At 35.9% G+C, this 22622-nt stretch overlaps 1 protein-coding gene across 6 annotated transcripts in view; it reads right to left on the reverse strand.

The window, feature by feature from the left end:
* Window positions 1–22622, reverse strand: part of conu (Rho GTPase-activating protein conundrum) — a 152785-nt gene that overhangs the window by 25204 nt on the left and 104959 nt on the right. The window contains exon 1 of one of the 6 annotated variants that reach the window (XM_074101997.1): window positions 8806–8905. The exons of 3 other annotated variants lie outside the window; for them this stretch is intronic. In XM_074101997.1, the coding sequence (XP_073958098.1) occupies window positions 8806–8836 (31 nt within the window). In that variant the 5' untranslated portion in view covers window positions 8837–8905. Of the gene's footprint in view, window positions 1–6745; window positions 7133–8161; window positions 8356–8805; window positions 8906–22622 lie in introns of those variants that run through there. 2 more of the 6 variants (XM_074101995.1, XM_074101996.1) reach the window with 2 other exon arrangements.

Below are 22622 nucleotides of genomic sequence, written 5' to 3' on the forward strand. Positions count from 1 at the left end.
AGTACAGACTCAAGAACTCTCTATCTTATAATCTAGTCTCATATATGTATATAAGCTCATTTTATAATACTATTATAAGCCTCTTACTCCTACAATAACATTTACGAAGACTCATTGTACTTGAGAATATCTGTTCTTATAGCACCATTCTCTAAGTTTATTTGATTTTATAATGGTCCTGATAAATGCTCTTGTAAGAATGTCAGACTAATATCAGCATGACATAAGAACATTATAAGCGTATACTTTTTTGATCTTGTTTAAAGCTATTGTAAGATCGATAGCAATAGTTTAGTAAGACATTAGAATGATATTAGTTCATTTGATTTTATAATGGTCCTGATAAATGTTCTTGTAAGAATGTCAGACTAATATCAGCATAACATAAGAACATTATAAGCGTATACTTTTTTGATCTTGTTTAAAGCTATTATAAGATCAATAGCAATAGTTTAGTAAGATATTAGAATGATATTAGTTCATTTGATTTTATAATGGTTTTGATTAATGCTTTTGTAAGAATGTCAGCCTAATATAAGCATAACATAAAAACACCAGACAAGTTAAGTGTTGAGAAAGATATTGGTGAGGGTTCTGCAGGATTTTATTTCATGAAAGAAGTCGATATAGAGGACAGAGATTCAGTCTGTGACATCGATCATGTCAGTGAAAGTGAATCTTCGACCGAGGACGAAACCGATTATGATTTTGCCTTAAAAAGTGATTTACACTGCAGTTGGGCATTGACTTAAAGTATAAATAATTAAAAAAAAACACATTTTTCTAAAGTTTTTTCTTTGGAAAAGTTGTTTGTTACTAATCAGTATATGCATACGCTTTCGTATCAACGCCTAATTAGAATTCAACCTGTATAAGTCGCAAAAGCCAATTCCAGAGATTGCTGTGTGCTGTGGATCAAGAAATTATTATATCACGGAAAAATGCATGCTATATCTCTTCTAGAAATGGCGTATACTTTTCCACACTTTTTGTGCCTGAGTAGGTAATTCGCACAAATATCCTTTCGGGTTGTAATTATATTTACATGGCAATTGCCATTTTACACCCAGGGGAAGATGTAAAATCATATGCTCACCACGGGAAATTATAAAGAAAGCCTCAGATAGCTTGTTTATAGCCCTCGCCTTCGGCTCGGGCCAAATACCCGCAATCTGAGACTTTCTTTATAATTATTATTTCCCTATGTGAACAATTTACTAATATTTGTTTGATTTTATGGTTTTCATCTTCTTTTACAGATATTTACTCAGGAGATGTAAAGCCATCAAATTTAGATGCTTATCCGGGGCCTTTTGTTAATGAAATGAATCAGCTTGAAAAAGGATTTACTGTCACTACTAAGATAGGAACTGAAAAAAACGTTATTGTAATGGCCGCATCCGTGACATGTTTCACTCAACAAGAAATGAGTTTCTTTCCAAGGCCATGTTAAATTCTTTAACATACGGAAGTCTTTCTTGGTCAAGTAACGGTCTAAATCCATATATTCAGCCATTTACATCACCAACGTTGTCACTTAAATAAAAAGTAAAAACTTTTAGTATATTTGTTTTTATAAAGTCAAGTGATCAGGTTAGGATAAAATCAGGTAAAGGTTCATGTTTTATGTAGGTAAAGCAAGGAACCCTAAATTAATTCAACATGGCCGTACCATTGGTATTCAGAATGCTAATATTAGAGTAAATGATCTTACAATAGTCTAATAGTGCGCTGGAAAAGTGCAACTATAACAATGGCATCATTTTCACTACAATTATAGAAATAAAAAAATATACGAGGATAGAAAATACTATTTTAATTGATTATTTGAGTGGGCGCATGAAATTTGAAGCGTAAAACAGGGTCTACTTTACAGTAAATAATATGTTCCAACGTAAATACTTACCGCGCAACATAAAGAACCACCAATGATAACAAACACGTTATTAATATTACTACTATTATTATACTTGCATTCAGTTTGTCACTACAATATTTTATTCTGCCACGCTGCAGTTCCCTCACCGAGCATAATGCACGCGGAATGTTTCAAAATTTCGTGTGGTCGTACATAAAATCAAAATAAGCTTGTTTAGGCTCACAAGATTCTAACGTTGGACCAATATAAGCCTATGCAGGCTTACAAAATACTTACGTAAAAGCGATATTAGCCTAAGGCAGCTTAAATTAGTTTTGTAAAGATTATTGTAAATGCGAACAGTATTCAATAAGACTGATATTAGGACAATGTTAAAATAAATACGCTTATAATTTGTGCCCAAATCCAGGCTTATACGATGATATAAAACCAATATTAGAGTGAAAATTTATAGTCTTGAGATGGTTGTAAGAGGGATTTTGCTGGTTGGGAGGTATCTTATGTTGATCCTTGAGCTTCAAACTACCTATATACCAAATTTCATCAAAATCGGTTTAGTGGTTTCGACGTGAAAGCGTAACAGACAGACAGACAGAGTTATTTTCGCATTTATAATTATTATATTACATAGTAGGGAAGTAGGGATAGGTACATAATACACTTTTTTCCTGGAGTACATAATTCAAGAACAATAAGCAATAATAGATAAACTAGAGTTTTGTCACCCAGCATTGCTCCTGGCGCGAATGTCAGCTTGAATAAACCTCCGTTACAACTCCGCAAAAATTGCACGGAGACAGAGGTACGATATCTGGCGGAGGTTTCATAATTACGGAGACAAAGGTGATGTTCTGTTTAAACCCTGATCTGAAATCAGCACTCACTGAAATAGATACAAATGTTTGCTAATCGCAAACCGAAATGACGTTTAACCTTTGAACCCTGGAACATAAACAATAACACGGTGCGCAACTAGTGGGTGCTTCAGCGAGGGGAGTGGTCTATTTCTGAAACGGATACCGCTTGTTAGACGCAGCCGCAATATTTATAGGAAGTTACGTCCGTCGACGAACGGCTTAATAAACTGTTGATGGGCATCTCATGTTATTTGTGCAAAAAAATGTTTTTAATAAAAATAATTTTAATACAAGCTTTTTTGCTGACAGTTTCTGTGCACTGTACTTGCATTGTCATTCAAACTACATATCTGTCAAACAAAGTCAACCCCATGACGAGGTGCATGATGACCGCTGCACAAACATACAAACCAACCTTGCAAGTTAAATTCAAAAAACATGATCGTCATCATATTAGTTGGACATAGGCCTCCTCCCCCATAGACCTCCATTTGCTTTGAGCCAGCGGCTTTAACCACGCCCCTATATAATAAAACTTACAAGTGCGACAATTATACATACTTAATTGTCACTTTTTTGTATGAGAAACTTAACAATTATAATAATAAATAAATATATAAATATCATGGGACACTTGACACCAATTGACCTAGTCCCAAACTAAGCAAAGCTTGTACTATGGACACTAGGCAACGGAAAAACATACTTATATAGATAAATACATACTTAAATACATATTATGTGGAACTCGTGTTTACCCGCGGCTTCGCACACGTTAATCATTAGACCCAGGAGCTGACCTGAAATTCCGGGATTATTAAAAACTCCCCTGAGAATTCCTGAAAATTAATTGGTGTTTTTTATTGACGTTACATTAAAAACAATCATGTCATATTTCATGACTCTAAGCCCAGCGGTTGTTGTTTCGAGATTTTATCCCTATCCCGTGGGAATATCAGAATAAAAAGTAGCCTATGTTATATTCCAGATGTTCAGCTATCTACATACCAAATTTCATCCAAATCCGTCGAGCCGTTTCAGCGTGAAGGAGCAACAAACATCTCACTCACTCACTCATCAACATTTTATTTATATATAAGTAGGATTGTAAAGAAAGAAAGACAAAAAAGATCCGTTGTATATGTATATGGCCTGCCCAAAACGCCACTGCAACGAGTTAATCCGCTAAAAAGCTACCTCCAACTTTGTTGTGGCGATATCTACTCCTAATTATAAAAACAAAAGCGCAACGAAAATATCAGGCAACCTTTGGCGTTCGCTTTTTAAATATCATTTTCTTCTTTCCACTTGAACTTAGAGCACCATTCACTAGCGATTATTATATTTCGAAACCTAACGATACTACATTTGCTGTCGAAGGCCAATAATATTTGCTGAGAGATCCAACTGTTTGCACGACCATTATCTTCGCCGTGTGATGTTCGAGCTCGTGATTTCACCGCCTACGTCAGTTGCACTTGAACATGCTAAACGGAAGGAGTTAAATGGGATATAGATATAGCAAATTATATACTTTTAAAAATAGTAGATTGTACAACGAGGGCATAAAACGCACTTTTTATGAACAAGTTATAAGTACACTGCTTTTTATTTCCAATGAGAGGAAATTAATATGCAACTTTGCGAATAAAGAATAGATATTATATTCCTTTGTAACCAGGTAATGATTAATTTACCTATTCATTTGACAGCAAAATTGAGGCACTGCAAAATAAAACTGCTAGAATTAAAGCCTAACCTACTATGTAAACATCAAAGTATGTTTCGTTTGTATATAACCTTACCAACAAAAAGTTGGAAATCCCTGACTTTGTCACTTCAAAATTCAATATCTCAAAAACGGCTGAACTGATTTTGATAAAACATATCTAAGAAACATCGCTAGAAAACCTGCTTTCGATTAAAAAAACGGCATTCAAATCGGTCCACCCGTTTAAGAGCTACGGTGTCACAGACAGACAGACACACGCACACAGACACACATGGCGGTCAAACTTATAACACCCCTCTTTCTGCGTCGGGGGTTAAAAATTAAATTATTCATGAAAAGTAACAAGCCCAAAGGTACTGTAATCTAGCAAAGGGAAATCAAAAGGTGATAGACGAAGACAAACGAATCTTTTGTTGTTGTTGTTGGATTAGCTAAGGTTCGTAATTTGTCGAACACCAATCTTTTTACCATAAATCGTCCGGCAGTATCTTATCCAGCCTCAACATTAATGAAAACATCACACTGATCTACGGGACCATAATAATCCCAAAAATAAACTTGAATGTACCTATCATCATCTGGACGTTCACTGTTCGACATAAGCCACCCCACAACTTAAATGTTTATCAAACGTTTGTCAATATGGGATACAAATTGTAAAGGTAAACCAAAAATATATGACTATTGTCAAGAGGGCGCTATTGTTCTTATTTATATGGCAATAGTTTAGTATAGTCAGAAGGCTTACCTGTTCGAAAATGGTTAAACTGAGCCAGTGTTGCCATACATTCTTCCGCAACATAACTTTGTTTGCGAACTACCTTCCGCTGGCGTTCGTGTCGTCACAGCCTAGTGTGTATATGCCACTGAAAAACAGCGTTGTGGCTTGCCGCAACATTATGCTGAGTGGGCCCCAATTTATACTATTCGATGTTTTTTTTAATTATTATTTCATCCTAACGTGTTTTTTCTGTGTATCGAATATGTGTAAATAAATCTCTCTCTCTCTCTCTCTCTCTCTCTCTCTCTCTCTCTCTCTCTCTCTCTCTCTCTCTTACCTGTTAGCTCTGATGTTAATTTAGAAAGGTTTTGTAGTGAAATAGTTTCATTCCCCAAGCGTTTTTTTTTTTCAGTCGTTTATTATAAACATTATTTACAATTATCCGTTGTTGACTAGTTGTTGATCCTTTTGGGCATTTCTTGTTGTTGTTGTTTCTTTAAAAAAATATGGCTCTGTCCATCGGAGGACAATTTTGCCAGTGTCTAGTAGTTTTCGCCGTTGTACGGTAAAAAAATTCTAGAAAACGAAATATGAGAGGTAATGGTGGATGAACGATGACCAATAGTCGGCATTTCTTGTTATTGTTCAAATAAACCGCCAGTGACACTGACAATCATTAAAATTATTGCCAGTGCAAGAAATTAGTTCCAATAAAATTCCGCAACATTGCGAATAGTCATATATTTCTGGTCAGGCTTTACTAATACATTATGTGCTACAATGTTGACATTTGACAGTTCAGAACAATCGGTTTTTGAACTCGTCGATGCCACGGGATGTGGCCGCCGGGTGTTGACATTTTGACAGCCCTCCCCAAACATCCTGTAGTTAACTATAACGCATTAACAGTGAACTAAACAACCGCTTAATGTGCTGTCAACTTAACCGTTGCGGAAAGTTTGGATTGATTTGACAATATTTTATGTTGGATGAGAATCATTTACGGCCTTTGTATGCTGGGCACATGTCTCCTCTCAGAATAATAGGGTTTGGGTTATAGTTCCCACGCAAAACTTGTATGGATTAGGAACTTCACTCAGGCGTGTGTAGGTTTTAACTACGTTTTCAATGACTATAAATCTTGTGGTAAATTTCAAATGTATTTTCGCACATTATATTCTGGAAAACTTAAATGAAAGAGTTTGAACCCAGGATCCTCTGCTTGAGTGGCCATAGGTCAAAACCACAGCTTTTTTAGCTCGAGGATTATTATCTGAGTATTGCTTTTATTCTGAGGAAATTATGCGCTATCTTGAGAAGATACTTAGTTTGAACTTTTATTGAATAGCCTTTATAAGCACCTTATGGCTTATGGCCTTATGGAGACTCATGCAATATTACTACCATTGTAACGAGAGGATTCCAAAGTGTCACCAACGTGTTGAATAACACTATGCTTAGACACTATGTAATAAATTATGCATGGCGTAGTAGAATCCCATTAACGTTAATTTGCGGCCAGTAATAAAAATCATAGACAAGATTTGATTACTTACCGATTACCAGTTTGGCGTGGAACCAACATATTGCACCCATAACACATTAACTAACATTAAAATAACTGGCTTGTAATGACAGGAAAAATAATCGAAAACTGCTGTACATTTAAAATTTTAAACTTAGAAAAGACCACGCGAATGCATCTTTTGCAGCCATCAAAGAAGCTATCCGAATAGAAGTAAAGTTCAAATTTCAATTCGCCAACGGTAAACAAAAGTTTGTGAACGCGACGGCGGGAAACGTGAGTGATGACAGATGACACTTCGCAGGTGTATTTTTCCGCACAGAAACACTGGTAGAGTACTTCTTGTTTAATTTTATTGTTTGTTTAATTTTGTTGATCAATTATGGTTGTTAGTGCGGCGTCGCAGCGCGCGGCCGACTGCGGCGCCGGCGCACGCTGCAGGCGCCCGAGTTTGTTATGCTCTTATACTTATTTATAGACCCAGTTGGTTCAAGATGGTATTAAATTTATATCGTTAAATGTTTTCAGATGTGTGACTTTTATGATGATTATCTTAGAATAAAATTTAGAGGAGTGGGCATCGTGCCAAAACTGGACGAGAGACTGAATGTGTAAAAACGTAGTACCTATAAAGTATTGAGTGTAGAAAAACTACTGCTTATGCAAATTTTCTGCTTGTTACATAACGCAATACTTTTTTTAATGAAATGTACGGATAATATCAAGATGCACAGCAGTGAGTCTGGCTAAAGTTCGGAAAACAAAGAGACACTGTATATTTTTTTGGGACATCCATACTTTCTAGCGCCATTTCTCATCCTAGAAGCTGTTCGTTTCTACGGGTTATTTATTAACTGTACTAATTTTGTTTATAAATCTTTGTATGATGCGTAGATACTAGCTACTAGCTTTCGTGTATCTATGTTTTGTACGATTGTTGTTTTTAATTGTGTATACTGTAAAGGCTCGACTGGTATTTGTGTCGACGCTAGTCTAGACGAACTAATTTAGTTCTGTCAGCCTGTTCACTTGACTAGAATGAAGTGAATCACTCACTCTACTTTAGTGTAGCAATTAATGAGAGCTATGCTGTTCCCACTAGTTCTAATGACAGTAACTTTGATAAAAACTAGAGAAGTTCTAGACAAGTTATGGAAATTTTGTAAAATTTATTTGGTGCAACTTTATGGTGTCTAAGGTTAGGTTACGGCTGTATTTTTTTTGTTTCTAGCTCCTACAGCAGGCCGTGTTTTGTACGTTAGTCAGTTTAACTACTGTTCTTTATGTAAGTATAATGGCAACTAGAACTGGAACAAAAATATTTTGAAATAATAAACCGACTCTATCTGAAACATTCGTTAACCAAGTGTTTTGAATAAAGGGTCCTTCCTAACTTACTATCTAAACTTAACTACATTATTTTTAAAGTACTTATTTTAATACCAACCTGATTCCGTAACATAGCCGGACGATGTCTCACAAAAATTTATCAACACAACCATTTTAAGAAAAAACGTTAAACGAAACAAATTCCAAGCAGTTGGCACAAATCATTCATTCACATTCATTGGCATTCCAATCTTAGCTAACTTAACACATCACTAGAACAATGAAGTCCACTTTCCGACCCAGTTGCCGCCGATACATTATACTGCACTAACTACAAGAATCATAATTTATGCGCTCATTAACCCCACCCAAAAACTTCGGTATGTTAACTTAATGAGCTCAAAGTCAAAACGTCGTTAGAACACAATATTTACCTACTTAAACAACAATAAGTCAAATAGATAAGTAGAAGTAAGTAAAAATGATGAATGAAAACAATAGAATTAATGAGACTAAAAAGTTTACGACGACGAAAAAGATTAGCTTAGGTATTTTTTTTTTATATCCGTTCCAGATTACATTGTAACGAAAAAAAAGGGATTAGCTATCCTCGTTTTGCTTCCGTTTTGAAAATGGTATCAAACTTAAACTATAAAAAAATAAGAGAATAAAAATATTTCTCTATGCTTTTTTTTTCACAAAAGCTTTTTCGCAATTTTAATATCAACTATTATAATAAAAATAATTAAGTGATGTACTTACTGATAGGAAACACAGAATTTAACATCTTCATATTGAACTGACATTAATTTGATCAAAATTAATTCACGAATAAAACAAAACACAAGTGTATATCTTGCGAAATCGCTCGGACGATTGAGTTCGATGCGTATTTTTCTGAAGTTATTGTCAGATTAGATTTAAATATCGTGTAGGCAGGTGATAATATTTGTGTCGCATATTTAAAAATAAAACAAGAGTGCCTCGTGATTCTTTAATCTATTGTTTTATCTTATTTTTTAGGATTTTGCCTTGAGTTAACACCAAGTGCCAGCAGATGTTACTGCTCTCCGAATTCTGGGTGGAGGGAGCGACGTTCCGTCGCTTTATGCCCGGTTCACATTATTCCAGTAGCATTCGTTTGGATTGTGACCCCGCAATGTGTCGCTACTGGCACGATTTTACTCGAATAATGTGAACCGGGCATTAGAGAAGCAAAAATGAAAAATACCTGACTAATTTCACATCTATATTTTATGATTGTTTTATTTATACAGCATATTGGTATCAAGTTTAAATACGGAATAAACATGGTTTATCTGTACCATTAATTAATAATTAATTAAATAAATAAAAAATATTAGCACACAACGAATGACAGATAAAAACTAATCAAAGTACCATAGGATAAAATGACGTAAGAGACCACGCGAATTGTAAGTTAAAGTTAAAACCACGCGATATTGAATAATTCCATCAAAGACGAATAATAAAACATCCAAGATCCTTGAAACCTACCTATGACTGGTCAATAAAATCAGGAATTTTCGGTGATACGTTTGTAAATTATTTAAAATATATGTTAATGATCATATTTGCATTCTGCGTGTCTTTGGTCTGTTCCTTGATAAACAGTTATATTATGTAAGGCTCGTTCTATTACGTGTTACGTGATACGTTGAATATCTACGTGTTGATATGTGTAAAATAACAATAGACTATCATTTATCGGTAGCGAGTAGCGACTTTGTAAAAATAACTGGACTCTTTTTATTAAAAAAAACTTATTATTTTTTTGTTAGCCGGCCAGTGTTATTTTTCGTTGAAATAAGATCTTACTTTAGAAGTTTTTAATAATCTACATTGATATGTTATGCTTTTATGTAGTTAGTAATATATATATATATATACATATTTTTTTTATTCAACTGGATGGCAAACGAGCAAGTGGGTCTCCTGATGATAAGAGATCACCACCGCCCATAGACACCTGCAACACCAGGGGGATTGCAGATGCGTTGCCAACCTAGAGGCCTAAGATGGGATACCTCAAGTGCCAGTAATTTCACCGGCTGTCTTACTCTCCACGCCGAAACACAACAGTGCAAGCACTGCTGTTACAATAAACAATAAACTCGAAAAAAACTGTTTTTAAATAGTAAATAGAATACACTTTAAATTTTAATTTATTACAACTTTCAATAATATAATATAACACCTACGTACGTCCCAGCAAAATTATTCTTTATTTACTAAAAAGATGTTTTTAAGGTATCCATGTAATTAAGACTTAAAAAAAAACACTTTATGAAAAATCTCCAAAAATGTTATTAAGTAAGTACATCATTATTTAAGCGTATATCTCTACACTAGGCTAATAAACAGACGTGTCTACATGATTAAATTAGTCTCGTTTCCCTCCTAATAAGGTGCGAATCAGTACGCGAATGCAGGCCCGCCAACATTGAAGCAAAAACCACGCATTCAGGAAGTAGAACCTAGCTATCCGACTCATTTGTATGCGACCTGAGCCTTGCCACAATGGCGAGATGAATAATTTACCCATAAGAATTTTTCCATTAGAGAAATACACGTGTCTGATCACGTTGTTAAAATGCGATTTGATTTGTATGTTTATTTTTTTGTTATTTGCGTATTTTTCGCCGAAATGTTTTTGTATTAGCAACAAATACGAAGGTACGCAGTTTAGGCACAAGAAATTTTTTTGACCAACTCTATCATGGGGTTACATTATTGTTTAGAACTCAGAGTACAAAATACTGTATTCTTTATTTTAATATTGAAAAACAAAGGTAGGAATTCAGAAAAATTCTTTAGCTTTCCTATTGTTCTATAAACTTAAAATTTGTTTTTTTATTTTACGCTGTTGCTACTGTAGCGACATCAAATTTTTTTTTATTGAATCTGTTTATTGAAATAAAAAAAATACACGTAGATTTCATAAATTAACTACTAATCCTTAAATAAAATGATTGTTGCAGTCAATGTTTGTATATTTACTTGATTATTTGGAATCATCATGTCAGCCGAAAGACGTCCACTGCTGGATGTAGGCCTCCCCCAAGGCTCTCCACTCAGACCGGTCTTGTGCTTTTCGCGTCTACCGCGATCCCGCGATCTTAATGGTCGTCGCTCCATCTTGTTAGAGGCCTTCCGACAGCTCGATTATTTGGAATGAATCGATACAATATAATTTTGGTACACTTTCTATTTAGGGAGGTAGGTTTAACCAGAACTATAAAGAATCTGTTTAACGACTTCTTTTCTTCGACCTCTATCTTTCATATAATAAGTTTTCGTTAGGAGGCGAGTGACGTAAAGACGGGAAAGCCTTTATTCGACAGTGCAACATATAAAAAAAAACGATTGTTAATCTTGGTTTGATCTTGGTGTTTCCAAGGCATCAATCTCTCAACTGACAGAACAACTAGCAAATTTGAAAATGGAAACGTCACAAAACACACGTAAACCACTCGAAAAAACCCGGTCACGTAGTAATTTTTCACAAATAGCAACTTGAAAGATAATGTCGGTAAATACTTTTATCTTGTAGTGATTTTATTTTTGTATTATCGGCTTGTAACTGCCAGCCAAACGAAGACAGGTAATGCTACCGTTGGACGCCTGGATACATTCACAATAAAAGAAAAATACGCTTCAAAAATAAAAAATAAACAACAATAATAATAATAATAATAATCTTTATTTCTCTTACAAACACGTAAGTAACGTAACGTCAAACAGATCTCTAGATACTAATGTCATCTAGCGAAATTTCGCCTGAGTTAAGAGACTCCCTTACGAAAGAAAATATTATCTGTTACATAGCTTCTTCGTCAACAAATACTCATTTGACTTATTCTCACAATGAAATCTGTATTTTTTTTCTTAAAAATAAAATATAAATAAATAAACAATCAAGCAAGCTCGAAGGGCTAGCACTTCCCGCACCTATTTATAGTTAGACAGACGTGACACCCAAAAGCAGCACAATGCCGGCTGAATAAGGACGCGACCGCTACCTCTCGCTATGCTCGATGCGTTCTCGATTTCGCCTCGCGTGTGCCAGAATACGGAAACGATTCCATTTTCAAATTTGAAGTTTGGCTTGGCCGCTACTGTTGCCAACTTGCTAAGTCAAGATCGTTCAAAAACATACTTTCAAACATTTATGATGTAAATTAATGAATGAATAAAAACACGAATAAAAATAATTTATTTGGTATTTTTTCACAGAGCTCTGCGAAATTGTTTTCACAGTTTGTCTGCAGGATACAGTCTCTATAAGAACATAAAATTATGTAATGAGTACTGTACCTTTAAAATCGCTTAAATGTTCATATTGCTATAATATAATAATGTTACTGTCTTATTGAAGAGTTTCTAACAAATATTTTTTAAGGATTTTTTAAATTTATTTTTGTCAGTTTCAATCAGTAAACTGTTAAAAAACAAATACGGTAGTCTTCCATTTAATGTTCTATCGCCGAAGTAGTTGGTCTGTCGGGGCACTTCGTATTTACTAGTCTTTACCTGCAGCTTCGCTTGCGTCAACGACAAATCAGATATTTTCCTTCATTTTACTACATCTACTTAATATGCTCATCAGTTTCGAACACGCATTTGGATGGATATAGATAAATGCAAACAATTCGTATGCTAATAACATTCCATTGGTTCATTTATTTACGCGGATAAGCCATCATTACTCAAGAATGTCCACAGCGATGTGTTCATGATCAAAACCTAAGTGGGACGCAATACGTATCGCTAATCGCTTCGGTATTGCTTTCATTTGACATTTGGAAGCCGATCCTTATCGCCATTGATTGCGCTTGGATTTGACGTTTGAAGGCTTGTGAAATGTATGCTGAGCCATCCTTCATGTGTCGTGTGCAGCTTATTTTCAAATTATTAAGTGAACTATTTTTTTTGTTTTGTTTTTTTTTCACTTAATTACGATGATACAATATTTTATTGTATTGAATAGGTAATTCTTTGTGCAAAGATGAACCTCTCTTTAAAGTGATCAATATTTTCCTCCTTTCGTCGTAATTATGCACCGGGTGGTGTTAATAATGAGTCGAAAATAGTGAAAATTTAAAATATCAGTACTTGGACGAGGCTATCGCATAATAAAACTGAAAAACGATCGTTTTTCCAGAGATAAGACCAAGCTAGAGCGATTGTTCGCCCCTAAACCTCTCCACATAGCAAATTTCGTCGCAAACTATTCCCGAGACTCCCGAAATAACTGTACAAGAGTTACTCATTTACATGTAATGACATTGTTTATAATCTTTTCAATGCATTTGCTCGAAAAATTCACTTTCAAAGAATGTATACATGGCTCGTAAGTTCATTTTAGTGCACTAGTGCGATTTTTTTACAGTTTATTTTAATTCTCCATTTTAAAAGTTTACAAGCAGAGTTTTAAAAATGACAAAAATAAAAAATATCGACTAATACATAGAGAAATTTGCAAAATTGATTGTAATTATTATAAACTGTAATTTAATTAGCTCAGATTTTAATGATTTCCAACTTTTATTTATTCGATAAAATCGCAGGGGCTTAACGCGTCGAAACTTTGCCTAATAATTTTAGTTAACCCAATAAAAAACAAAACTTACGCATGCGCATTACGGACGCGCCATTTTTGTAAAACTTTGCGTTGTTTTGTTTTTATTTTTCAATTTTGTGTTATTAAGTAATTGCCTATTTTCTCACAAATGTATTGAAAAACGTCGTATGGTACACGACTGGCAAGGTTTCAAACTCGTGTCGATGAAAACTTACCTACCAACCTCATATCACAAATAACTATTACAGTAAATATTTATCTTATTACAATTTTATCAGCATAGAACCAAGCTAACTTTTTTTCAATTTTTTTCTTGTAAAAAATTTAAATTCTAACAAAGTTACACTAACGCACCCTTACTTGTCAATTAATAGCAATAGCGATAGAGTTAAATAATGTAATAGATCTTATTAGGTTTGTGACTCACTGGGATTTTGAATGCAAATACACTCAAAGCGTTTATTATCACGAACGATCTTTAATGACATATGTAAGTGATTGGAATGCTAATAACATATAACATTCAAGTTAAAGTTTTCCATCACATAGGTACCCGTTTGATTACTGACTTTTAATTATTTTTTGAATAACAAAGGGAAACAAGACATATAAAGGTCATCATCATCATCATCATCAGCCGGAAGCCTGGTGGCCAAAGGTCTCCCCTTAGAATGCGGTCGTCACTCGAGGGCCCTTCTCTCCCAAAAGTTATAAAAAAACCGGCCAAGAGCGTGTTGGACACGCCCGAAATAGGGTTCCGTAGCCATTACGAAAAATTAAGTAATATTTTTCTAAGAATTTAGTATTTTGTACGGAATATTCCAAGTTTAGGTATATTTTATACCTTAGGATGCTATTTACTCTTAAACTACAAATATTTCTCAAGAAAACTTAACCGTTATAGTTTTCCTTGTAAGTTTGATATACTTACCACCATCATTATTTTTTTCAAATTTTGGCTACGGAACCCTAAAAACCAGCCAAGTGCGAGTCGAACTCGCACGCGTAGGGTTCCGTAGCTACCATTATCTTTATGCAACATTAGACATTAGCAAACAAACGGCAAAAAATTAGGTTTGTTATATGGGAGCCCCCTTAATAATTCATTTTATTCTGTTTTTAGTATTTGTTGTTATAGCGGCCACAGTAATACATGTTCTGTAAAAATTTCAAGTGTCTAACTATTACGACTCAAGAGATAGAGCCCTGTGACAAACGGACGGACAGACAGACAGATAGACAGACAGAGGAGTCTCAGTAATAGGGTTCCGTTGACACCCTTTGGGTACGGAACCCTAAAAACGGTCCTTTTATGAGACACACGGTAACTAGAACGTTCAACGGTTATCACAAAAAATACGGATGAAGGACTTTTATAGTAAAATTAAAATATGATAGTAAATATACCATCATCAGCCCAGCCTAAAAACGTCCCACTGCTGGGCGCAGGTCTCCTCTCAGAATGAGAGGGCTTGGGCCGTAGTTCCCACGCGGGCCCAATGCAGATTGGGAACTTCACACACACTATTTTATTGCTTCACCGGTGTGTGCAGGTTTCCTCGCGATGTTTTCCTTCAGCGTAAAGCTCATGGTAAATTTCAAACGTAATTTAGCACATGATATTCGAAAATTCAGATGTCCGAGCCGAGGTTTGAACCTACGATCCTCTGCTTAAGAGGCCACGGGTCAAACCACTAGGCCACCACGGTTTTTTGGTGAGTAAATATATAAATAAATCAAATTAACATTCTAATCGTGCAATAACCTACGCATCCTACTAACATATCACCAAACTAGACCAACAACACTATTTATTTTTATCATATCTATTTTACGCAACGCAATTCGTCGGTCTAGTTGTAAAAAAATAGATAGGTGTAAAAAACAAGATGGCTGCCTAAATCACTTTCTTCGCTATCGTCACGACAGAACTTAGATAACAAAAGAAATAAGACCACGACCTTCACAACTCAACTGGAAGTGGGACGATCATATTATCTGGGAACATAAGGTGATACATATTCAAATTTGACATTATAAAGCTATCTTTTTGACAATGTGACCAATTTGTTCGTAGCTTTCTAATGGTGATACGAGATATTGTGTATGTGACACACTGGAATAAGTTCCAGTTCCGGAAAAATAACAAGTTTCGAAGAATAAAGTTCACAATATTGTTGTTTCGGATATAATTATCATGGCTGCCTATTTCTATTTTACTCGGTTCCCATCACACAAGCGTGTGAGCAGTCAAGCAGGCGTGAAGGAATGGGGGAGGAATCGGGATCCATGAGAATTGGCCTGAGAACTTCTACAATTTACATACTCAAGAATAATATTATGATGGGTCTCTCATTTTAATTGAACCAAGTACTAACTTAAGTCCGTGAAGGCAAAGGCTAAGCAGCGACTTATGACAGCTGTCATAACAACTATTAGACGAACTCTGATGAAATTTGGTATGTATCTAAATAGCTGGTAGTATATTTAATTGAACTCAAGTACTAGCTAAGTCCGTGAAGGCAAGGCCAGCGACTTATGACAGCTGTCATAACAACTATTAGACGAACTCGGATGAAATTTGGTATGTATCTAAATAGCTGGTAGTCTGGAATAGGCTACTTCACGATATTACCCGGGATCCATGTAAACTCCAAGTTTCTTACCTGTTAAGCCTACAGACATACAATTTTTAATTTTGAGCCCGTGCCGTGCCCAGTTCCGCGGATATCAAACGAGACCAAGAACTTCACCTGAAAGGGTAGCAGAGGGCGCCTACTCCTAAATTCGAAAATCGAAGTTCGTATCGTAAGTACCACCTCACATGTAAGAACACACAAATCCATATATCGCCACTACCACACTACACCGACGCTTTTCGAACTAAACAAAGCTCATCTTCAGAGCAACACAACCGTTCTCCATGCTGCTACCAGCAGGGCTACTACGAAACTCGAAACTCGAAGTCCCTGTCGCTGACCGCACGACACGAACTTCGAGTTTCGAGTTTCGTAGTAGCCCTGTAGATGTTAGACTCACAAAGCAAAGTAGTAAGTAAGTAAGGGTGAGGAAAGTATTTTTATTTCAGTTCATTGATATGGACCTCCGCAAAGTAACGCCTGATTCAATCATTATATAAAATACTCATAGAATATTTCCCTTATTTCGGTAAAATCTTGCACCCACTGTGACCACACTTTATTTAATCTCCGTGCTTTCCAATCGCTAGCTCCGACAATTAAACCGATTTACACCACAAAATTGCAATTAATGACAAAATCGATTTCCAGTGAAGAAAGTAATCCCCGCTAACAGTAGAACAATGCGTGGGCCATTACCGCTGACAATGGATGGCGCTCCCATGTGAAAGTGTTGGCTGCGCGGGCGCAAGGTAGCTTGTTTGTCCTGCGCTTCAACAAACATTGTTCATAGGGTTGCCAGAAAGCGCTTCGAATTCAAGGTTAATTAATATATATGTATTTGTATGTATGTATGTAAACTCTTTATTGTACAAAAGAAAAGAAACAAAATACAATTGTCAAACTTTAAGATACTTGTACAAAGGCGAACTTATCCCTTTAAGGGATCTCTACCAGTCAATCTATGAAGTATAAAAATTAATCGAGGGCATGTTTGTATAATTTTTTGGTCTTATTTCGTTGGATTTCTATTCTGTATTGAGTGTAATGGTTTTGTTTGACGTACTCGTATTATTATAATGTACATAATCTATATATATAACTATGAAATTATATATTCAAACGCTAAGGTTAATTTGCCCTCATTTTTTGATTTAACAGGTTATGACAAGTAAGCTTCACAAACGCTTTTTAAAAGTCAAATATGATGATGATTATGATGATCACTGATTTAGGTGCCCTGCCTATCCTTATTAGATCAATGAAAGAAAAAACTTTAAAACAAAATTCCACAGACAACCCTACCGCCTATTCTAACGACCGGTCCTGCGAATTTTGCGTGAATAGATTTTTTCCAATTTATTTCCGTCAGCAGAATCTTAATTAGGCATATACGAGTATACCAGCAAAAAAGTGTCACGTATATGCAAGTAAACAATTACGGTAGTTCCAATCAATTCAAACAAACATCCGGTTGGAATGATAGAAAAACAAAAACCAAAAGCGTAGTTATAAATGAATATCTGCAGACGCATGTCATTAACACATACAATTGAGAAACTGGTAATGAAGTCATCATCATCATCATCATGTCAGCCGAAAGACGTCCACTGCTGAACATAGGCCTCCCCTAAGGCTCTCCACTCAGACCGGTCTTGTGCTTTCCGCATCCACCGCGATCCCGCGATCTTAACCGACTCGTCTTGTCGGTAATGAAGTAACAAGTGCAAATTGCTAAGCACTATTTCAAACGTCTACAAATTGAGCAGGCGCTAAGTTACGAAGCAAAAAGTCGATACCGTCATGTGTACCTACAGCTACCGACTTCTTGATCAGTGGTGGTCGTTATGCTATAATTGAATGTAATGACAAAGCGCAGGGGTGCAATGAGATTATCCTTCCCTTCCCGTCTTACGCTAAGTCTCTGTAATTATTACTTCTACAGGATACCGCAAATGTAACATGATTGTTGGCTAGGGTACAGTGTGTTAGGCTTTTAATGAGTGCCAGATGATACACTATAAAATTGTTTTAAGACGTAATAAAAATGTATTAAAATAAGCGTAGCTAAGCGAATTAGCTCGTCGAAGTGGCAATGGGCAGGCCATATAGCACGGAGGATAGATGGCCGTAGGGACCGAAAACTTCTCGAATGAAGACCGCGGATCGGCAAGCGTAGCGTAAGACGTCCACCAACGAGATGGACGGGTGAGCTGCTTAAGCCCGCGGAATCACAGTGGACGCAGAGCGTTTCCAACCGAAGCTATTGGAGGTCTATGGAAGAGGCCTATGTCTGACAGTGGACGTCGTGGATGGAAATAAACGTAACAAGACTTGCGAAAAGCACAAGACCGGTCTGAGTGGAGAGCCTTGGGGGAGGCCCATGTCCAGCAGTGGACGTCATTCGGCTGACATGATGATGATGAGAGGGACTTTGATGGCTAAACTAAACACCATCCATTTTGAAACAATTTTACATCTCTTTCTTCTTCTCCTTGCTTTGAGTAGGAAATTCATGTCACTGTTTACCGACTATTTACTTTACACATTTTGAAGAACTACATCACAATTGAAAAAAAACTGTAAGTACGTATTTTATTTTAAAAGTATTAAATAGTCTTAAATATGAAGACACTCATATTTCTCGAAGTTCTGGGAAAAAATCCAATGCCAAAAACGGAGATCACATCGCAAACAAACGAAGGTCACCTCATTTGAATATAATCCTGCGTCAACACCACATTAGCAATCGAGAACGTGACTCAAACCAAAAAAATAATTGGCGAACTAATTATCTACGGTCCAAAATTAAAAACGTACAATTTCATCGTCACACTCTCAAACATTAAAGTAGACTTTATGCCCCTGCCATAGATAGCGTTTCAAATGAAGACACATTGCAAAAGGCTGGTCCTAAAAATGACAACTGCTGCTTTGATTTTGCATTCAATAATGACAAAGTAAACTTTAATACGACGGAAGAAGTGTTTTCAAGACGCATGGATGCAACGTCCCACATTGTTTCACAAATGTCAAGACACAGAGGCGTGAGGCCATTAGAACAATTACAATTTGGAGTAAGTAGGCCATCTCCCAGGACGTTAGTTGTCATAATAACACAGACAAATGTACGTAGTTTATTAAATAATGAGACGTTTGCTTCGTGGTTCCTTTATTATCATAATGTGGTGGGAGGACATTCGACGAGGAAGCTACTACGGTAATTTGTTAGAAATTGGTCTGGTTACTGTTTAAGAAGTCATTTACTGCGTAAAAAAATATTGCATAGACTGTCTGTAAGCAAAATCAAAATTAATCCCTTTAAGAACCTTTTTTTTAACCTATAGCATATATGTTAGCAGCGAGCTCTTAAGATCTACATATTCATCATCTGGCTATGTTACTATTGTGATCTGTATCGTAAGATTTCTTTGGGATATAAAACCTTATCTAACTGAAGTGGTTCACTGCTTAAAGTATACGTGTGTGCGAGTTCAATGTTTGATAAAGAGTTCTGTTTCATTATTAATCATTCATTGTACTTAACATTCAAAGTATCAAATCTCTGTCACTGTGACACTTTGACCCAAATCTATAAACCAACACGTCCATTATCTCTGATCTTTTTAATGCGATATTGATCAACGCTCTACATTCATTGTCCATTGTTTAACCCTGTCACATTAATTTCACTTATTATCATTAGAACTAGCACACTGTCAATATTATCATCATTGTGTACGCTTTCCTAATAGTCAAACATCATTTGCTGTGACGACCTCTGCACGCGTCAATCATTTAAACGCTTGATTCGTACCATCGACTGCACCAATGATAAATGGTGTTGTGATTCCCACCCCATAACCTACATCACATGGATCTGTACATACAAAGTTTATTTTGAAAAGTAACCCCACACTCAGTGTTTCATGACAGATATTTCCAACGGTACCGATAACTTTGCATCGCTATACCTAACAATATAAATTGTTTTGTCCGAAAACTGTGCTTCGACAGGACAAAGAGCAACCCGGATTTGCGAGTTAACTTTTGCATTGCTTTCGTTCACAGTCCTTTAAAATTAAACCAACGAACTTTCGATTGTACGACTGACCCGAACAAATCGTGTCCTCAAATCTGGGAATATAAAAATGCATCATCAAGTCCTTCTTTGAGTCGAAGTTAAGTGTTTTCTGAGAAATTGCGTAGGGTATTTTTAAAAGATTCAATAAAATGATAAATTACTTTATCCTACGTAACTTTCAACAAAAGAAATCTATTGACCCTATTAAGCAAATGCGGTGACATTAGAAATCTCTAGAACATTGCGTCAACGCGCGCTGAATTCACAACGCGTCGCTGATAGCGATACGATCTACCCATCACAGATTCTAAAAACAAAGTTTAGATTCTAAACTTTACAATATTGTGAAATCTATTTATTTTGGAAGTATGTAAATTATCTTGACTTGAACAATTGAGGCGGCTTCTCCATTTTTGTCAAAGTGGCATCAAAGGACCTCTTTTGAGAAAAAAAGATGCTTGCTTTTTCCAATTCATCCAAAATCTTGTAACTATGCCTCGATATTTCTATCCGTCATAGCTAGAACTGAAGCTAGTAAAACAGAAAGCGAACCCGTATGTCATTCACACAATCGTAGGATCTCCAACCGGTTTCAGAACATTGAATTTTCGAAGTCGCTTCTATATGTTAATGTATGCGTGGAGCGATTGAACGACGTTTATGGATGAAGTCATTCACAAAATGTTTCTCATTGCAAAGGAAACTTAGACAATGTCTTTAGAATCCATTTTTAGCGCCCGAGTAACAATAAGCTTAGTACCAGACGGCTGTTGGAAATGATGTCATTACAAATCAGTCTTAGAATTCAAGATATGTATACTTATAGTAGCAAAGCAAAGCTTGTTACTGTGCTACTGGAGACATGACCCCCCCTCTCCCCCCAAGTCAAATTGTTTGTTTGTTGTTTGTTTATACTCTTTATTGTACAAAAAGGAAAAACAAAAAGGTTACATAAATAAAAGTAAAATGTTAAGTACAAAGGCGCACTTATCCCTGCAGGTATCTCTGCCAGTCAACCTTTGAGTGGTAGAGGAGCAATCAAAAAAACAAGGATCGACAAATAGAGCAAAACATTTGAATAAAATATAAATGCATATGTAAACCTCAAATACCTAACTATATACAATAAATATATAACACATATAAAACATTAATATATCTATAACTAAATATAAAATAAAATACACAAATACACACATTTACATACAATACATAAATAACACAAGTATAAAGGATAATTACTTACTAAATAATCAAGGAACTGTAGTGTGAGCCACATCTCTCAATGTCTTCAATTGAATAATCATCTAAAAATTTACAAAATAAAAAAGGCATTTTTTCCCCTAGCCGCGATGCATTATTATTAGTGACCCCCTCCAAAATTTCAGGCTTGCTAGCAGATAAGGTGAAGCATGATCTCCGAGATTTATAAGTACCTTACCCTAAAACTACTAACCTAAACCGTGGTGGCCTAGTGGTTAGACCTATAGATTCTCAATCATGTGTTCAAGACCGGGCTTGCATCTCTGAGTTAGTCAAAATTAATTTGCGAAATTACATTTCAAATTTACCACGAGATTTACGTTGAAGGAAAACATTGTGAGGAAACCTGTACAATCCTGCGGAGTAATTCAATGGTGTGTGTGAAGTGCCCATGCTGCACTGGGCCCGCGTGGGAACTACTGCACCAGCCCTCTCATTCTGAGCCCAGTAGTGGCACGTATATAGTCTAGGATGATGATGATGATGATGATGATGATCAACCTACCAAAAAGCATAAACAGAACATTGTAACTGTCCAATTCCACAGTCGACATGTTGGTAGAGCCATCAAATCGGAACTATAGTGTCAGGTAGCCGAAACCAGCAAACTTGATAGCACCGTTATTAACCACAAGATAAAAACAGTATGGCGTCAATCATCGGCCAGTGACGGTGTCACTAATGGTTATCCGATTGAGCCAATTCTATCACCCGATGATACAGTAGTTCAGTTAATTGGAAGAAGGGCCATTTGAATTTGAACTCTAAAAATGGCTTCGTTTAATATAAAGTTCTAGGTATGAGTAATAGTCATTCAATCAGCGTAGGTAACATGAGTAAGGTCAAACTGACAATACGTTACGCCGGGTACAAGTGATATGTCTTCATAGAAATATTGACCACAAGCGTAATAACAGTTATATGTTGTCAAAGCATCAAAGATCGGGTTGCATTTAATTCTATTCTAGACTAGGCGCTAACTTTTGCA

The sequence above is a fragment of the Choristoneura fumiferana genome, chromosome 18, assembly GCF_025370935.1.
Source record: "Choristoneura fumiferana chromosome 18, NRCan_CFum_1, whole genome shotgun sequence".
Taxonomy (NCBI): Eukaryota; Metazoa; Arthropoda; class Insecta; order Lepidoptera; family Tortricidae; genus Choristoneura; species Choristoneura fumiferana.